Source organism: Cyprinus carpio, chromosome A15 (assembly GCF_018340385.1).
Source record: "Cyprinus carpio isolate SPL01 chromosome A15, ASM1834038v1, whole genome shotgun sequence".
NCBI classification, from domain to species: domain Eukaryota; kingdom Metazoa; phylum Chordata; class Actinopteri; order Cypriniformes; family Cyprinidae; genus Cyprinus; species Cyprinus carpio.
Window position 1 is genome coordinate 15,319,652 of NC_056586.1, and position 18,328 is coordinate 15,337,979.

The following is an 18,328-nucleotide window of genomic DNA, read 5'->3' on the forward strand; positions in this document are numbered from 1 at the left end:
TTGTTTTCCTCGTCATTATTTTCTTTTTTTCTCTTGGCATTCTTCTGTAATAGTATGAAAAAGGACAACATATACATTTGTGGTCTGGTCCCCCAAATTAATTTATGACATATTCCATTAATAATTCACTGGAATGCACAAAGAATCTCTTGTTTTTCTGCTCAAATCCTCACGTCTCTCTCCAGGTTTGTTTGTCTTCACAGGTAAATACAATTTATTATCTTGTCAAAATGACAGAAATCACTTTGAAATAGTATCAAGCTAATGAACATTTTTGATTAAGGCAGCGTATGTTACATAATACAGATATATATTACTACAGGGATATTTCACCCGTCCGTTATTGAGTGGAAAGAATCATGCTTTTGGGGTTATTCATGGTCTGTTGAAAAAACCTTGTTTATGCTTTTACACTTTTAAATGTCATTTTAATGTTCAATTGTTAAAGGGTGGGTAGTAATGTCATCCCATTGTACCCAGTTAAAAAAACAAAACAAAAAAAACTTATTATTGCGTTCATAGAACAAGCCTTTCACTAATTGTTAACAGCTTAATGGAAGTTACACCCATTATTTGCGCAAAGCGTCATGGGGCGTAGGAATAAGGTGGATAAGGATGGAAAATAAGAGGTTAGAATTGCGTCATCCTCTTTAACTTGAACTAGTCTCTCTAAAGTTGCATTACTGTTTGCAACATTTACAGCAAAGCAGACACTTTGAATGATGTCTAAATCAGCCAAAAATGTCTGGTGTGGAACGATAAATAGTTGTTTGTTGGCTACTGTGGACATTTAACTTATGCTGAAGTGTCGAAACATCAGAAGAGGAAATTGATTGGTAAAGTAAGTCTGTAAGTGTCCACACATTTGTCTTCCTCCTGTACTTCCTCATTGCTGATCAAGTTTTTACATGTCATTTACATATAAATAACATCTATTTGTGTTTAGAAATTTGACCCTCCACAGTGAGGTAATGAGGAAAAAGCATAAATACCATTATTCTTCAATACACGTAAGAGCTAGTTATAAGAAGATGTTTAAAATTCAAATGAGCCAATAAAGGAAACAGAGTTCTACTACATAGTATTTTTTTAATTAAAATAAATGTAAAATAAAACCCTAAAATCAATTGTTTAAAATGCTTAAAGTGAATTTGCATCACAACTTTATAATGTACAATATGAATGTTTATTCATTTTGAGATTTGCTGAAGATTACATTTAACAATGCTGTATAATTATTAGTGTTTGTAGGTCTTAACTTTAGTAAATGTTAGATGATGGCAAAGGTCATCTAAATATAAAAACAGGGATATGAGCACTATTAAACATCCAATATTGACTGATACTGTTAAAAATCTCCAATATCAGCTGATAACTAACATTATATTGTGCATCCTTAGTAAAACATTTACCATTGCTCAACAGAATTTCAGAGGCAAAATTCAGCCATTTCAGTGGGAATCTGCATGATCAGGAACTTGTTGTGAGAAAAAAAAAGATATTTTTAGTTCGTCTTCAATTTAGTCACATGAATTTGGGCCATTGATCAACAAAAAGGCTCGATTAGAAGGTGACTTCTTTGTGTGCAGTGCTTCATGTATCACTTTTTGATACATGATTTTTTGCCTATAAAATTTTGCTGATTTGACCTTTGCACCTTAAGATGTAGCCTATAACAAGTCGGCAAAACCTGCTGTTCTTGGCACCTGAGTGTAGCACCTACAACTCTGCGTTTCCTTTTGAAGGAACCCAGCATTTGGAGGGAGTGGTGGAAGTTTTCAACAAGGTCTCTCATTGTTTTAGTCTGATCAAAACATTTTGATGTTTTCTTAACCTGTCACAATTTAATACAGAATTTGTAAACAAGTTTTTTCTTGAAGATTTGGCAACACAAACTATAGCACACAATAACAAACTGGTACTTTGCATGTGAGCACTGTGTCTTATTTCACATACAGAGAAGTCTCAAAGCACAGCAGCAACAAATAGCTTTTTTAATTCTAAGAGTCAGAGAGGGGATGGAAATGGTTGTTAAAGTTTGTTAAAAAATAAAATGATTAAAATGTTTATTCTAACCCAGTCAAGAGAAACAGGAGCACAGTATCACCTTCAATCTAAACAGTAGTTGTGACTGGACATTATGCCTCCACTTTCAGCCAAAAGAAATTCACTAAGAGGATTGTTTTTATTGTTCCTTGGTAAAGCAGGAAAGCTGATCCAATGTGGAGGTCAGATAGGCAAGGGAACCTCAAGCTTAGTGGCTTGTTTCTGAGGAACTAGTGAAACCTAGGCCTAGACACTCATGTTCTGAATAAAAGAGGTCATTGTGTCTGTTGTATGTGAGGAAAGCTATGAAGGTGAAGGGGTGTCTTTTATAAAGAGAAAATGGCATGTCTTGTTCATAGTGGTAATAGTTTGTTGTGGCGATGTTATTATGGTAACATCGGTGATGTTAGTTGCTGTCTATGAGTCGGGGTAAATTTACACATTTTGTTGTCAAAGGAAATTATCTTTTAGTTTGGCCGGCCACTACAGGTAAACATGTTTATCTAACCTTTAACTCGGAGCATGATTTCTTGAATCAGGAAGGTGTGTTTAGACCATGAGCGACAATCACACAATCAGCATGTTTTTGTGCCTGTCATTGTGGAAGTATTGCACCACCCCCCGTTTCGTTGCCACAATGATTGTTGCTCTTGACAACTGATATTGATGTTGTCTCCTTGTGTATTTGGCCAATGTGTGTGCGTGCACATGAGGGGGTTATGTTACTAGTTGGTGGGGAGGGGGTTTGCAAAGTGCAGTTAGCAGATGGGCCTCAGCTGGGGCTTTTTTGTTTGGCCCTTCTCATCTGATGCCAAGGTGAGACTTTTGCTCTGTAGTCATGAGGATCGCTGCCTGTCTGTGACTGCTGCACCATTAGTTATTCAGACGGTTTCGCTCAATGCTGAGACAGTTACTAAAGGGTAGAGAGGTAATGGCATTTCAGTCACAAGGCATGAGCCAGTATAACAGCAGTGACATAGAATTGGGTCATCTGTTTAACAGTGGAAGATTATATGTTCATTTCTCACAATAACCATGTGAATTATTCATGTTAAAATTAATCTGTCAAAGTAGGGCTGTCATTCATTTCAAAATGTTATTGGATGAATTACATGAATTGGAATTACATGAAAAAGAACCGCTATGTAAGAATCATTTGCTTGTGAATAAGACTACACTGACCATTTTGTATGTTTGTTTTTGCATGCAGCCTTTTATTATTGTGGATGATAAGTAAATTGTGGAATAGACATTACAAAAACTAGCTTTAGAAGTCAATATACTGTATTGTTTGTTTTATTTCCATATAAGTGAACATAAGCCTATAAATAGTGACCAAACCAATAAATCCTTGTACACTGAACCTGTTTAAGAAGCATGTAGCTTTGCTGCAAGCATTTGCTCTGGAAGCCACATCAGGGAACTGTTACAAGGAGAAGGCACAACATCTATTCAAGACAGGAAACCATGCAGGTTTGAGTTTTGGCAGGGCTCTTCACACCTGGCCTCGGGCATACACCTGTTTCCCACTCTTTTATCTCACATCAACACAGTATAGCATAGTGATATTGTGAACGACCCAAGCTCATTGTCGTGCATTCATTTAAAGGAAACGCTGTGAAAGAAATCAGCACAGAGGAAACTGGTGCAGCAGCAGTGCCAGATGCAAAGCTTCACAGGACAAGACAGGACAGGACATAGATCCCTGTAAATGGATTTTGGGAGTAAGTCATAAGATGCAATAGCAGGATGTGTGGCTGGATGGACTGACCCTGACCCATCTCTACCCCCTTCACATGTGCTCCTATCCTACCCTGAGCAGGGCACCACCCAGATAGGCGGTCTGTTGTCTCAGTCTGGGGTGGGTCTCTAGAATTATGTTATGTGGAATAATGTCTTGGGATCTTTATTAACTGCATATCATTACCAATATGTATGTTTAAATGTGCAGTTATAATTGAGCAACACTCAAGAGTTAGCTACACAAAGGTTCTTTTTGGGCATCTCTGCTTCCATGAAGAACCTTTAACATCCACCAAAACCTTTCCATTCCACAAAATGTTCTTTATAGATTATTAAAATGTTCTTCACACTAAAAAGAGGAATTGTTAGTTCACTGAAACTAAATGGTTTTTAAGGGAACCCAAATGATCCCTCTATATCATCACTGAATAAAAATCCCTTTCGGAGCAAGAGTACAATGTGGTACAGTCACATTTACAAATACAGTCATTTCAGTGGATAATCGAGGGTTTTGGGTGAGGATGAAAAAGTTCACCACACAGATTTAGCTTGTGTGTAAGTTGGTAATGTAAATTCGCCATGTTGACCAAAAGAAAGCTGCTTGGTTTGAAAGTGACTTCTGTGTAACCGGTGCATTGCTGACAGTGGACCCGCTTTGCCCCACAAAATTTCATTGAAAATCTGCTTATGTGACTGCAAAAATCATACTGATGTGATTTGTGCTTGCAATAAAGCATGACATTTAAAAAAAGAAACAAACAAATGATTACTTTATTCAGACTGAAATCGAACTTTTAAAGTGCATATACTCAGTGGGAGGAAACTGATTATCTAAATGCATCATCTTTTATTGTTCTGTGGTCATTAGGTCCTGAAGCTTTCTTCCGCCATATAAACCATCTATTTCAGTGACATATTGCTTTCACTAAGAACCCCCCCTTCATTTATACCCCTGCCCCCACCTTTCTCATATAAATTGCAAGGGCAATCAGACAGAGAGCAGCAGTGGAACAATTAATGCCTACAGTTCCCACCGTGGGCTATCACGGACCCTAGCGTAAGAGGATGGGTGGGTGACAGGCGATGAGGTCTATGTCAGCAGGAAATGGTCAAAACTGCTGAGAATAGCGGGTGTAGAGACATTAAAACTGGCTTTTTGGTGTGAAGAAATATGCTCCCTTCCTCTGTCATTAAAATTTGTGAGTCATCATTATATGGGGTCTTGTGTCCACACAGAATTCTACAGTTAGCATCCAGCTAAGAATGCCACATGCGTCATGTCGCGGCCAAGGTGTGAGTGCCATGTAGTGTTGCAATGCATTCTTGGATAGATTAGATTTAAGATTTAAGATCTTGGAACAGCCAGAAATGAAACTTGTCAGCAATGTTTAGCAAAGCGGAGATAAGCTGTCCTTGGAGAAATCACAAAGTATTATAAGGTTTAATTTTTTCATCTCATCTCATATTATATTGTTTTATTTTATTTTATTTCAGCTTTATTTCAATTAATGAAAATAATTGTTAATAATTTTATTTTACTGTAACAGCACTGTTAATCATATGCATCAAAGTCATATACTCACCCTCATGTCATTCCAAACCTGAGTAACATAACAAAAGATTTTTTTTAAAAAATGTGTTTTTGTTTTTTTTACTTTACAATGAATGTAGTTTTGGTCCCCGTTGACTGACATTGTATGGACAACAGTCCTTCAAAATATGTTTTTTGTATTCCACAAAACGTGAGTCATATAGGTTGGGAATAACATAAGACTGAGTAAATATTGAGAAAATATTTATTTTGGGTGGAATTAACCCGTCAATTGCACATTGTGAACATGAAATTTCTCAGGATTATGAATTGTGGTGCTGAATATTCTACATTATATCTGAATGTTTCAGTTTTAAATATTTATGAAATCTCTACGTAAACAAATCTTGGTCATGTTTTGAACTATAATGTATTAACAATGAACATTTTCTCTTCAACCCACAGCATGCCTCTCTCTCAGCCAGTCGTTCAGAGAAGGGCTCGGGATGGTCGAGTCGCTCACTCGGAGCCCGTTGCCGGAATTCAATTGCCTCGTGTTCGGACGAACAGGCTCACATCGGCAACTACCGGCTGCTTAAGACCATCGGCAAGGGCAATTTTGCCAAAGTGAAGTTGGCACGCCATATTTTGACTGGCAGGGAGGTAAGATGTACAGAGAGATGACGGTATTATGTTAGGAAATTAAATAAAGATTGACAAGGCTTTTCTGATTGGCATTTAGGTAAATCTTCTCAAGTTCTCAGTCGCACAATGGCTGCCTCAGTGTGTCAAAAAAAAAAAAAAAAAAGTGCACACTGTCCTCTGCCATAGTTTTTGGGCCAGATTTCATATGTACAAAAAAACAAATCTATATAAAAATCTCTGCATCCAGCTTTTTACACTTTGACCAAAAGCAATTATGTAATCAACCTACTGAGGTGTGCAGAGTTAGCATAATTTTCCAGGTGACTGCTTCTTTTATATGCAATTTAGTTGTCAAGTCAATGTGTCAGCTAAATTTTGATGATTTTTTTTTTTACTTTGTGTCTTCTCAGGTTGCTATAAAAATCATTGACAAAACCCAACTCAACCCTACAAGCCTACAGAAGGTAGGAACTCAGTCATAACCGCTGCACTCTTATAAGCTTGTGATCCTAATTATGTCTTTGTGTGCTAAAGTCTATATGAACTCAGACATAAGGTCATATTGAGGAGCTTGTTTTGGTCAAATGGTGTTTGATTAGACACTATTTAGCAGTGGTCAGTGAAAACGTGAACTTTGACCCAATGGTTTTGATTTGCCACCATTGTGCTCTTATGGACTGTGCTCTTATTGCTGTTGTAATATATCTGGAGCTGTCTGAGCACTTTATCTGTGTGAAATCTGGAAAATAAAACAGTGAGCTGTTTTTGTCCTTGGTTTAGTTCTCAGCTAAGTATATTAATTCGCCAGAAAATGACAGGAAAGATTAGATAAGCAATTCAAAACAGAGAAAGCTGTTGAAAATGAGGAAACTATGATTGTTGTTGTTGTTGTTGTATTATAGGCATATTATCATATTTTGCACTTTTTGTTTTTAGTTTGTTTGGCTATATGGAGATAATGTAAATCCTAAAGGTAAATGTTACACTATTTTTGTGTTTTTGTCCATGAAATGTAACTTTAAAAGATGTTTTCATCAGAATAAATTAGCTTAGCTAATCGTGTTAGAGCTAGAATCGTGTGTTTTTAAAACATGTTGTCGAAAAATAAAAAAAAAAAAACACTAACGTGTCGAAATATAAAAAAGTAATAGTAGTAATAAATTATAATTAGAAACACATACTTCTAACTTCATCTTTAGTATTTGTTTTTATGTTTAGTGTTGTCTGATGTATATTGCATGAATTAAATCATTATTAGAATTTATTCATCTTAAGTACAAAGTAAAAAAAAAAGCATTTATGAAGTGCTAAATATTCCCAGCTTTTGTGCATATGGTAAGATGACTGGGGAATATTGTCTTCCTGTGAGAGTCTGTGTGATAATCACACCTCGAATGTGAGAAATATGGTGTGCTGCTTCATTCAGAGGTTTTGTGATTGCTAACACAGCATTTCAAACCTAAAAAGATTATTATTAGCTCTAAAAGTTCTTCCAGGATATCCAAGTGTAATGCATTTTGAAGATAAATAAGTATGTAACAGCAGGTTTTAGATAGATGATGTGATGGCACACTTATAGAAAGTGTTGTATTTGTTGCTAACAGTTTATTGGTGATGTCTTGGTGTAAAGAGGTGAGTGATATCATATGGTCGAAACCAAATGCAAATGATGGGTCAAATGCCTTGTGAAGTGTAGTATAATGTGCTAGGTGAGGCTGATGGTGCTTGTGTTCTCTGCAGGGGTGTGTTAAACTCTGCAGCAGAAATGCAGGCCTCTCCTGTCAGTATTATTAAAACACACCAGGTGACCTTTCCCAGTACAATATTTTTGTACCCCTTACTTCTTTCTTTCTTTGTTCTCTCAATCACACGTTCCCAACCTTTGTTTAACTGTCGACTGCAGTTTTCATCTGGCCTATAAATTCCCAAGATTAACAATGACAAATGTGGAAGAAGTTCTCTCAAATTTTATATATGCATTATACTTTAGGATCGGTAAGATTTTGTTAATGTTTAAAAGTATCTTATGGTCACCAAGGTTGCATTTATTTGATCGAAAATACAGTAATATTGTGGAATATGATTTCAGTTTAATATAACTTTTCTATTTTAATATATTTTAAACTGTAATTTATTCCAGTGATAGCATTATTCCAGTCTTCAGTGTCAGATGATCCTTCAGAAATCATTCTATAGTGCTGATTTGATGCTTAAGAAATATTAAGAGCATTTATTTGCACAGCAAAACATTATAAATGGCTGTGCTGTCACTTTTGATCAATTTAATGTACCCTTGCTTATTAAAAGCAAATTTTACTTTTAAACAGTAGTGTTTCATAAATAATTCATGATCTTAAGCCTTCATTAATTTATGACGTCTCAATCTATGACACACTTTAAGGAAGGAATCATACACTTAAGATTGGGAACCAAATCTAAAACTTATGTGTGCCTCTTAATGTCTATGGTGGTTACAGGCCTGCTCCTAACGTGTCATGTTTACTGGAGATCCAGAAGTTTTGTTAGTCTGATGTGGCCACAGCCTTGTTTCTGGAGATCTGCCAGCAGCCTCATTCTCCTCTTCTTCTCCGATCTCCTCTCTGTTTAATCCTGTTCAGAGATGGAGGGGGGCAGAGCACAATCAGCTGACCATGAACTTTCCCAGCAGCTGGATTTCAGAAGGGTTGGGAAAGACATGGAATTAGGCTTTATCGACATGTGTGTGTGAGGGTCGGGGGCGTGATCATGGAGGTGTGGGGCCCCATCATAAGAGGATGGTGCTACTTTATTGAAAAAAAAACCCTTCAGGCAGGGCGGCGGAGTTGGACCGTGGGTGAAGAAGGGTAGAGGGGGTTGGGTGTCACTCATTCAAGTCTCTTGAAGCCAGGAGCGCCGTTCCAGACAGACGAACAATGGGGGCAACTGAACCCAGAGGGAGTGGGGGACTCCAGGGGGCCGTAGCACAGAAACAGAGATCCTGAGAAAGCAAGCGTGTATACAAGAGATGTGAGGAGTGCCTAAAACATGATATCAGAAAGCAAAAGTCCTGATTTAAAATGGTTTCTTTGGCAACTTTGAATGTGTGAATTTGAGAGCATTAAACAGTCTTAAAGTTGTAGAAATGTATTGATATATGACTACTATTAATATATTACCACTGCTGGTATGAAATTTCCATAGTTCACTCAAAAATTATTAATTTGTCATCATTTACTCACCCTCATGTAATTCCAAACTTGTATGACTCTCTTTCTGTGGAAATTATAGATATTTAAAAGAATGTTTTTTGTAAAAAAAAAAAAAAAAAAAAAAAAAAATCTTCTTCTGTGACAGAATTTTCATTTTTGGGTGAACTAGGCTATCCCTTTAGGGCAAGTTGGTTTACATGTTTCTGGGTGAAAATGTAACTCCTCAGTCCCCAAAAATATGGAATTATATGTAACCTGAATATCTTAAAAGTGCAAAACCTTACAAGTTTAGTGCAGATTATACTTGTATAACTGTTAAATCACCTATTTTCAGCTGTAAATCAACTGTTAAATCATCCAGGGTAATTTCTGCTGGAAGAGCACCAACAGGCAGAGCCAGATAAACTCCAAAGAGAAAAGAAGATGAAGTGAACTTGACATTTATGAGTCACATTGGAGATGCATTACCGCCTAACGCTTCAAGATTATTTCTGATCAACTCCAAATACTCATGGATTACTTATGTAAGCGCCATCAATTATGAGATTATCACTATTTCTGGCACTGTAGGGCATTGTGTGTTGTATGTATCTAGGAGACAGATTGTGTTGAGTAAGCCCAGGGGCATCATGCACCAGTTTTGTTTTTTGAGGGGACACCAGTGGCAGTCCTGACTCACTTGATGACAACATGAAGGCAAATGCGACTTTTAACTAAGTAGATGTTCTCTTATTCTCTTATAACTTGGTGCAATATTGAGCAAATGAATCCGGGTTAAAATAGTAACCTACACTACTGTCCAAAGTTTGGAGATAGTAAGATTTTTATTATTTTTTTTATTTTTTTGAAAGAAAGAAATTAATACTTTGATTCATCAAGGATGCATTAAATTGCTCAAAAGTGACATTAAATATATTAATAATGTTACAAAATATTAGTATTTTAAATAAATGCAGTTATTTTAAACTTTCTATTCATCAAAGAATCCTAACATATTTGAGCACCAAATCAGCATGTTAGAATGATTTCTGAAGGATCATGTGACACTGAAGAAAATTCATCTTTGTCATCTCAGCAATAAATTACATTTTAAAATATAATTAAATAAAGAACAGTTATTTTAAATTGTAATTATAATTCACAATATTGCTATTTTTACTGTAAATGCAGCTTGGAGTAAGAGACCCACCCCCTTTTTACCTACAATAATTGTGCAACTTATGATATTATAGATGTGTGTTTATATATGTAATGAAGGGAGCATCCTATAGGAAATAAAAGTCACAAAAGAGATCTCTTTATTGTCAGACAGAATCTCAGATGTTTCTCCTGAGTAAAAAAGAGCCCAACAGTGTCATAAGAATTCCCAGTAAACATCTTTCTCATCAAATTTGTCATCAAAAATGATCAAACTCCAAATGTTCATACATTTTATAGCATATTTTAATTTTCTAAAGAAATTCAGACCAACATCCAGCATAAAAAACACAACTGAGATCTCCAATAAATCTCCAGAGCTTTAAAAGAGCACTGAGCAATTCAGTGTTCCTCTGGGACATGCTCAAGCGGCCATGAGGCTTCTGGGCAAGCCAAAGGTTTCCTGTCCTGATGTTCGGCCCCCCAGAGGCAGCTTTGACCTGAGCTGTTGCTGTGCCCTGATGAGACCATCTGCTTTGGTCTCTGTGGTGATCCATCTCTCTTTCTCTCTCTGTCACTCACTGGGCTCCAGATCAATGCTAGGGAAATGGCGTGGGCATGGACTAATGCCTGCCAGAGACAGAAGTACTTTGAAAGCCCACAGTGTTTTCCTTGGTAACATCACTTATATATGTGAACGATTCGCTTTAAATGGTTAACTAACATGTTGTCTATTTGCAGTGTTTCTCAATACTCTCACTGTTTTGTTTTCACGTCTGAATGGTACATTCTTCAGGCTTCAGCTGGCTGTGCATGTGCACATTAGACCTCTTCAGGTGTGAATGAGATGGAGAAATGCCATATGAGGATGCCATTAGCTTTCTGACAATCACACTGAAAAAAACCTTCCCTTCGGGAACAGAATGAGCCAATGATGTAGACGCACGGATTACCATTATGACATAGAGCCACTGCTGGGAAATTATTATAACAATTGTCAGTCAGACTGACGTGATTCCTCTAAGTCTTGCAGATTTTTAGTAGAATATTATGTAGCAATGCAGAACCACTCTTACCCTCTTGAGAGGCTCTTACAATGTCTTCGGATAGATTTTGATATAATGTGGCACCGATGTAAGCTCCTTGTCAACGCCTCCCATAATGTGATACAGTTTGAAGAATATAAACTGCCTCATCTGGATAAACAGAAGATTCAATTCACTTCTGTGTTGTATATTTCCATAATGTTTAAAGGGATAATTCACCCAAAAATTAAAATTCTGTCATCATCATAAACTACTCACTCTCGTGTACTTCCAAACCATATTTTTGTATCTTTGATAAACCATTCTTTTGTTAATATTTTGAATTAGATTTTTTTTTAATTTTGTTGTGTTTTGTTATTTTTATTATTTTTGGTTGTTGTTTTTAATGTGTCCATATAGTTTTTATCAATTTTTATTTATTTGTTTTAGTTTATTTAGTTATTTTAGTACTTCCATTTAAACTAAACGAAAATGAGAATTGTTCCCTTGGCAACTAGCTGAAATAAAACAAGTTAAGTTTTTTTTATATTGTAATTCAGTTAACGGATTTTAATTAAAGTAACAGAAATGTTTTTTTTTATGGCTTTAATTTTAGTTTCAGTTAACAATAATAACCATATTTCAAACCTGTATGGTAGGAACAATATTGTTTGGACCCCAATGTTCATCAAAATGTCTTATTTTATGTTCCACAGAATAAAGTCATACAGGTTTGAGCGACATGAGGGTGATTAAATGGTGACAGAATTTTCATTTATGGGGGAATTATCCCTTTAATTGTGGAATTATGTAACGGTGATTAGAGGCAAAATATCATTCACATGCTAATATTCGTTGTCAGAGCTATTATTTGATGTCAGAAGTGTTGCGTGGGTGTTTTTGTTCTCTTGTTCAGACATGCAAAAATGACAAGCCTCTGATTTGCATATTTCACCCCCTTTCCGTGGAGCAGTTGAAGACCGTGTGGAAAGAGGAAGGCCTGGACAGAACCAGACGCAGATGAAAAATGATTCCCAGTGGGATGTGGACGGCTGCGATATGCTGATGTCTGAATGATGAATTTGATAAGGGTGAACAGAGGTTATTAGACACTTTCAGTGATCTGGCGAAGTAAGAAATATGCCTAATGCTGAAGGAAAGCCCCATTGTAAAGTGTCGCACCTTGTCTTAACATCATATATGATATCTCTTCCATGGTTTCTATTTCCGTTGTGTCTCTTAATGAAATCTTTCAAATATATCAAATAAATTCGGATAACCTTTTTATTTTTTAATTGATAATTTTTTTATGTATTGTTATATTTTTATCTTAATCAAAATAAAAATGAAATAAATAAAATAAAATACAATATATGATGAACATATTTAAGTTGAGAGACTAAAATTACTAAAGCTGAAATAAAAATAAAAGCTAAATAGAAAAAAGTGAATAAAAATGACAAAACGTAATATTAATAAAACTAATTGAAATTAAACTGAAAACTGAAAATAAAAAATATAAAGATTGATAAATACTATAATAATAGATAGTCTCAAATATAATAAAATAACTTCTCACAGAATTATGCAATTCCACCAACTACAAAACATAAAAATCATATTAAAACACACTTTCGTCAAGGCATAAAAAGGAGATTAAAACACACCTGTACTTGAATTTTTGTGTTTTGGGCACTCATTGTAAACGCTCCTATATATTTGATCTTTATCCCAATTTTTTGTCTGGTTCTTTCTTTGTAAGCATAATAATTGAATGACAAATCTATGGTTATTTTTCGCTTATTCATCTGTAAATGTGGCTCAATCAGGCTCTCAGCACAAAGCCTGGATTAACTGGCGGGAGGCCTGCATTGGGGTCAAGGTGATGAGGTCCTTCGCAAACATCACTCTGGGCTCGACAAATGTTTCCGTCCAGCACTACCAACACACAAGAAATAAAGAAACCATTATAAGCATATTTCGTAGGCAAATTCCTCTCTCTCTAAAGAAAGAAGGTCAACTCAGGGTTTGAGTAACACTGTCTGGAAGTCGGTAACATGAAAAATGGACAGTAGAAACAGGAGAGAAGGGGAGAAATGGAGCAGTCATACTATCTAAAGTGAGTCGTGCGGGCCTAGGCAGGTTTTCCATCAGGTGCTGAGGGAGCAGCACAGCGTTGCCTGACTGAGGGGGTGAGATAAGTCCCTGCTTTAATACCAGGTCACCATAGCAACGGTGACATGAGGCCAAAGCATGGGAAATGAACCAGGAAGGCCCGTCTTTGAGGAAAAGCAGGAGAGATTCATGAGGAAAGAGAGCAGGGGAGGGGCTGGATTATCTGATGGTTATCTTTAGGGCTCAGGTGAACAGCTGTTGTGCAATTCAATTAGAGCCGCTCTCAAGGGGCCGTCGTATATGTATGTGCCAGATGAGTTTTGATGTCGTCTCAGGAAACCCCTGATGTCATGTGATCATTCAGCTTGTATGACTGCTCATAAAAGCCAAAGAAATACACTTCCACATTTCAGATTGAAAAGAACAGGTCTTTGTCTTTTCCAGTAAAAAGTAAAATAAAATAGCTAAACATCAATATAAATGTACCTGTTAAATGTACAATATATTGTTTGGGGTCAGTAAAATGTGTATTTTTTTATTTATTTATTTATTTATTATTTCTAGAAACTACTACTTTTATTCAGTCAGAATAAATTAAATTGATCGAAAGTGACAGTAAAGATTTTTACATTGTTACAGAAGGTTTCAAATAAATTCTGTTCTTTGAACTTCCTATTCATCAAAAAATCCTATTGCAAATATTATATAAAATATTATGCAGCAAAGACAAATATTATATATCATATTATATATATAATAAATATATAAGCAGCAAAAATTGTAAGGTTATTTCACATTGTTACTGTATGTTTACTGTATTTTCAGTCAAATAAATGCAGGCTTTGTGAGCATAAGAGTATAATATAGAAACTGATTAGATTATAGATATAGAAATATAGGTAACACTTTTTACTTATTGTGTTAAATGGATCAATTGGACATGGTTATTTTACATTGATCGTTGATATTTTTACTATAAAACAAGACAAAGGTATGATTTTTTGCAGTGCAGATCAGCTGATTCATGGGATATATTGAACACTGAAAACACTTACCTGGGTAAACTAGTGAAATAACAGCTCTGTTTAGTTTCAGCACTTACTCTCTGTAACAGAAGGGATGAGAAAGTGGATTCGATTTCCTTTCTGTGTACAGTGATTGTGCTGCTGGCTCAGAGTCTTCCGCATTAGCGGCGTCATTATGTAACCTGTCTGCCTTGATCAGTTCAATTCGCATTTGTGAGCATCTGTGTTTGTGTGTGCCAGCCGTGCATGTGTAAAACAAACAGATTAGTGACCTCAAACAGATGCCTACTGTTGGTGTGTCCCAAGTGTTAAATGTGAAGTGTTTGACTTCTGAACATGTAAAAAAATATATATATTTTCCATCATTTCTAAAAGATTGACTATAAGTGCACATGAGAAAACTCAGTATAACAGTGATCATAATCTGTGCAATTTATGTTGTCAATCCTTAAAGATATATTTTCATTGCTGCAGTGTCTAAAAACTAGTCCTGCTTGCTTATGACACCATGTCGAGATCTCTTATCTCTTTGACTTACTGAAAAGGGCTCATGTTTCTCAAAATACATGCATTGGCAATTTGATCATAATGTTATCTGCAGTGTCTGATGTAAATAAAGGGCAAACCTGCTCCTGTACCGGTTTTGTTAGAACAAATTATGCCCAAAGGAAGACGTATGTGCATCGAGAAGAGAATCAAAACTCCTCAGGGGCCGTCAGCATGCAGACAGTATAAATCTTGAGAGAACTGCACTGGAATTTCTTCCTGCTCTTTAAAGCAGCCGAATATAAAGCCGTATGAGGTCATTTGTCTTCAAACGGCCTCGCAGGAGAGACAGACACTCAAATGTTTTGGAAATGATGTCAGCAAAAAAAGGCCTTCCTCATTCTCATGCTCGGCTAGCAATCAAGAAATGTAGTAAATCATTAGCTTTGTTCCGAAACCTACTGTGCTGCCTTGTTGCTTACTACCTACATAGGCAGCTTTTTTTTAAGGGAGCATCCTATCCTTATACGTGACAACAAGTCAAACTGCACGGCACACAAATAACTCGATTCACAATTGAGTTCAGTGAAGAATGTTAGCATGTTGCTAAGCTAACACTGTAATGATACGTATAATGATAAAAATATCAATCAATACTTTTGAGTATTAAATAAACAAAAGTTTGACATTAGCGTGTTGCCAAGCTAACAGCGTGACACTGTATCAGGGTTATTATAGTTCATTAAAACTAAAACCATTTTTATGGTTTTACTTGAAATAAAAGAAACTTTATTTAACTGAAATATAATATATCATAAAAACTTTTTTATTTCAGTTTTTTTATTTGATTTAACTTGATGTATCTAAATACTAAACCTCAATTAATAAAAACTATGCAAAAATACACTGCACACAATTATTGGTTTATTTATATAGATTATTATCTTGCTATTTAACAATGTGATTATATAATCATAAAAGTACATAGCACACAAATATTGGGTGAAATATTTTTTGTTTGGCTGAATTAGCTTTGAATGAGAATGCTTTGATTTCATTAGAGATTGACGTTAGCTTGTTGATTTAGAACAAAGCCATTGGATTCATTTCATTATGTTAATGCTGTGTTCAAAAAGTAAACTTGGCCCTCATTCCCTATCAGTTTGTTAAGCTTTGTGTTGTGATGCTTTTTGTCAAACTATGATTTTGGCCCAGGGGTGGGAAAGTGAAGCTGCACAGGCTCCTGAAATGAAAATGAATGGTAAATGGAAACTAACTGATGGGACACACAGAGGGCAGAGAGTGAGGGCAAAAACAGGACAAATGAAAGCCTGGCCTCTCTCTCTTTCTGACTACGTTTGGGAAGAATTAGCTCAAATGGTGTCATGTCTGTCAGCTGTCGTCACATTCCACTTATTATGTATTTTCACTCCATCCTCTATCCTTTACCTTTCTTTTCTATTTGTCCAACTCATATGTACACTCACAGTCTTCATGACTCTTTGTCTTTCAGTCACACACTCTCTTTTTCTTTCCTCCCCCACCATACACATCCACAACAAAATCCCAACACTCACATATTACAAATTTCAATCCAAGAAAATTCCTTGACGGATGTTACATTTGAAGAAAAGCTTTATTTGTTGTTTATAATTCATGGGAACATATAAAATCAGCAAGGAAAATACTTTACAATGTTCCAAAGAAAATTTTATTTAAATCATTATAAATCTAGTTTTGATCTCTAGTATGCTGTTCCATCCACATTTTCATTTAGCCTAAATATAGGCTACTCTTAAGACTGGAAATGTATTTTCATGCCCTTGAAATATATTTTGGTATATGAAGGTTGCAACTAAATATATTTTCAATTTCAAAATATATTTCATGGTTGTGTCAGAGAGTGTGAGCTGTTTTGTATTTATCGTGGGCTTCGGTGTAAATGCTATTTATGGATTTGCACGAATCCCCATCCATCAGTCTCTGCAGGGTCATTGTGGATTCTGATGTTTTATTGATGTTATCATTGAAACGTTTCTGACCGAGATGATTTTATCAACCACTAAACATGACTGAAAAGAGGATCAGAAAGTCTGAGACCACTAGTGAAAATGTTTTGATTATATTATCAAATTATATTATCAGCATTTGGGTATAAAGTAATGATTATTTAAAAGTACATATTAATTATATGTACTATATTTAATTGTTAATTGTATTTATTTTCTAATTATATTAAGATTTAATTATAGTATATTCATTTTAAATTATATATTACGAATTATAATACTCTATATTTCCATGTTGTTGTTGAATAAACAGAAGTTTTTGTCCAATTTGACTGATTACTTTCTCACTGTATTTCTCCTCAGCTCTTTCGAGAGGTACGGATCATGAAGGGCCTCAATCACCCAAACATAGGTGAGTATTTTAGATGCTTTTGCATGAACGTTTACTTTGCCAAAATGTCAACATCTGAGACCTCTCAAAAGACACTGACCACCTCTAAAATTCATTCAGTTCATATTATCGGCATCTGTAGCAGTGTTATATTAGTATTATTTATATACTCTTATATACAAGTTATTAATATTTTGAATTGGCTTTTATTTTTATGTCTTCCATAAATACTTTTACTTCAAATATTAATTAAGACAATTCCTTTATACAAATAAAATGAATAAAAGAGCAAAAAAAAAAATTACATTTTAATTTATTTTTATTTAAGTTTTAGTAATTTTAGTGCTTCAACTTATTTTACAGTTACAGTTAGTTGCCAAGGCAACATTCCTAAGTTTTTCATCTAATATTTATATTTCATTTTATGTCAGCTTTGTTTCAATAAATGTTGAACTTCATGTCGGACTGTTCAACTTCAAAAAAAAAAAAAGAAAAAAAAGGTGCTCAAATATGGGGTGTCATATCTGAATATATGTCAGTGCAGTGAGATTAAAGAGCTACGTTGAGGAAAACATTTTCAGTAAAAAATTATTTGGGTAAATTATTGAGTGAATTTTCATTTTTGGCTGAAGATTTTCTTGGAGTCAACAACCGGCACATATTCTCTATTGCTCAGTTTACTTATTACTTTTTTGCACATGGTAAAATGATCTCCTGATTGTGAATTTTTTTCTTATATCTACAGTTCAGCTCTTTGAAGTGATCGAGACGGAGAAGACACTTTACCTTGTGATGGAATATGCCAGTGGTGGTACGATTCCTCCTCACTTCAACATACACACACTTTTATAGACTATGTTAGAAAAAGTTACTTCAATGTAGCAAATTACTTTGTTGAAAATTATTAGAACTATGTTTCTGCTTTTCTCTCTTTCTCATTAATACCAAATATACTGTCTAGCTTTGATACCTTTCGACATGAATAAT

The 18,328-nt window shown here is 35.2% G+C and overlaps 1 protein-coding gene across 5 annotated transcripts in view; it reads left to right on the forward strand.

The window, feature by feature from the left end:
- Nucleotides 1-18,328, forward strand: part of LOC109084132 (MAP/microtubule affinity-regulating kinase 4-like) — a 38,735-nt gene that overhangs the window by 5,202 nt on the left and 15,205 nt on the right. For 4 of the 5 annotated variants that reach the window (XM_042771168.1, XM_042771166.1, XM_042771167.1 and 1 more), the window contains exons 2-5: nt 5,786-5,983; nt 6,376-6,429; nt 17,314-17,362; nt 18,087-18,152. In XM_042771168.1, the coding sequence (XP_042627102.1) occupies nt 5,786-5,983; nt 6,376-6,429; nt 17,314-17,362; nt 18,087-18,152 (367 nt within the window). The remainder of the gene's footprint in view (nt 1-5,785; nt 5,984-6,375; nt 6,430-17,313; nt 17,363-18,086; nt 18,153-18,328) is intronic. The other variant, XM_042771165.1, reaches the window with a different exon arrangement.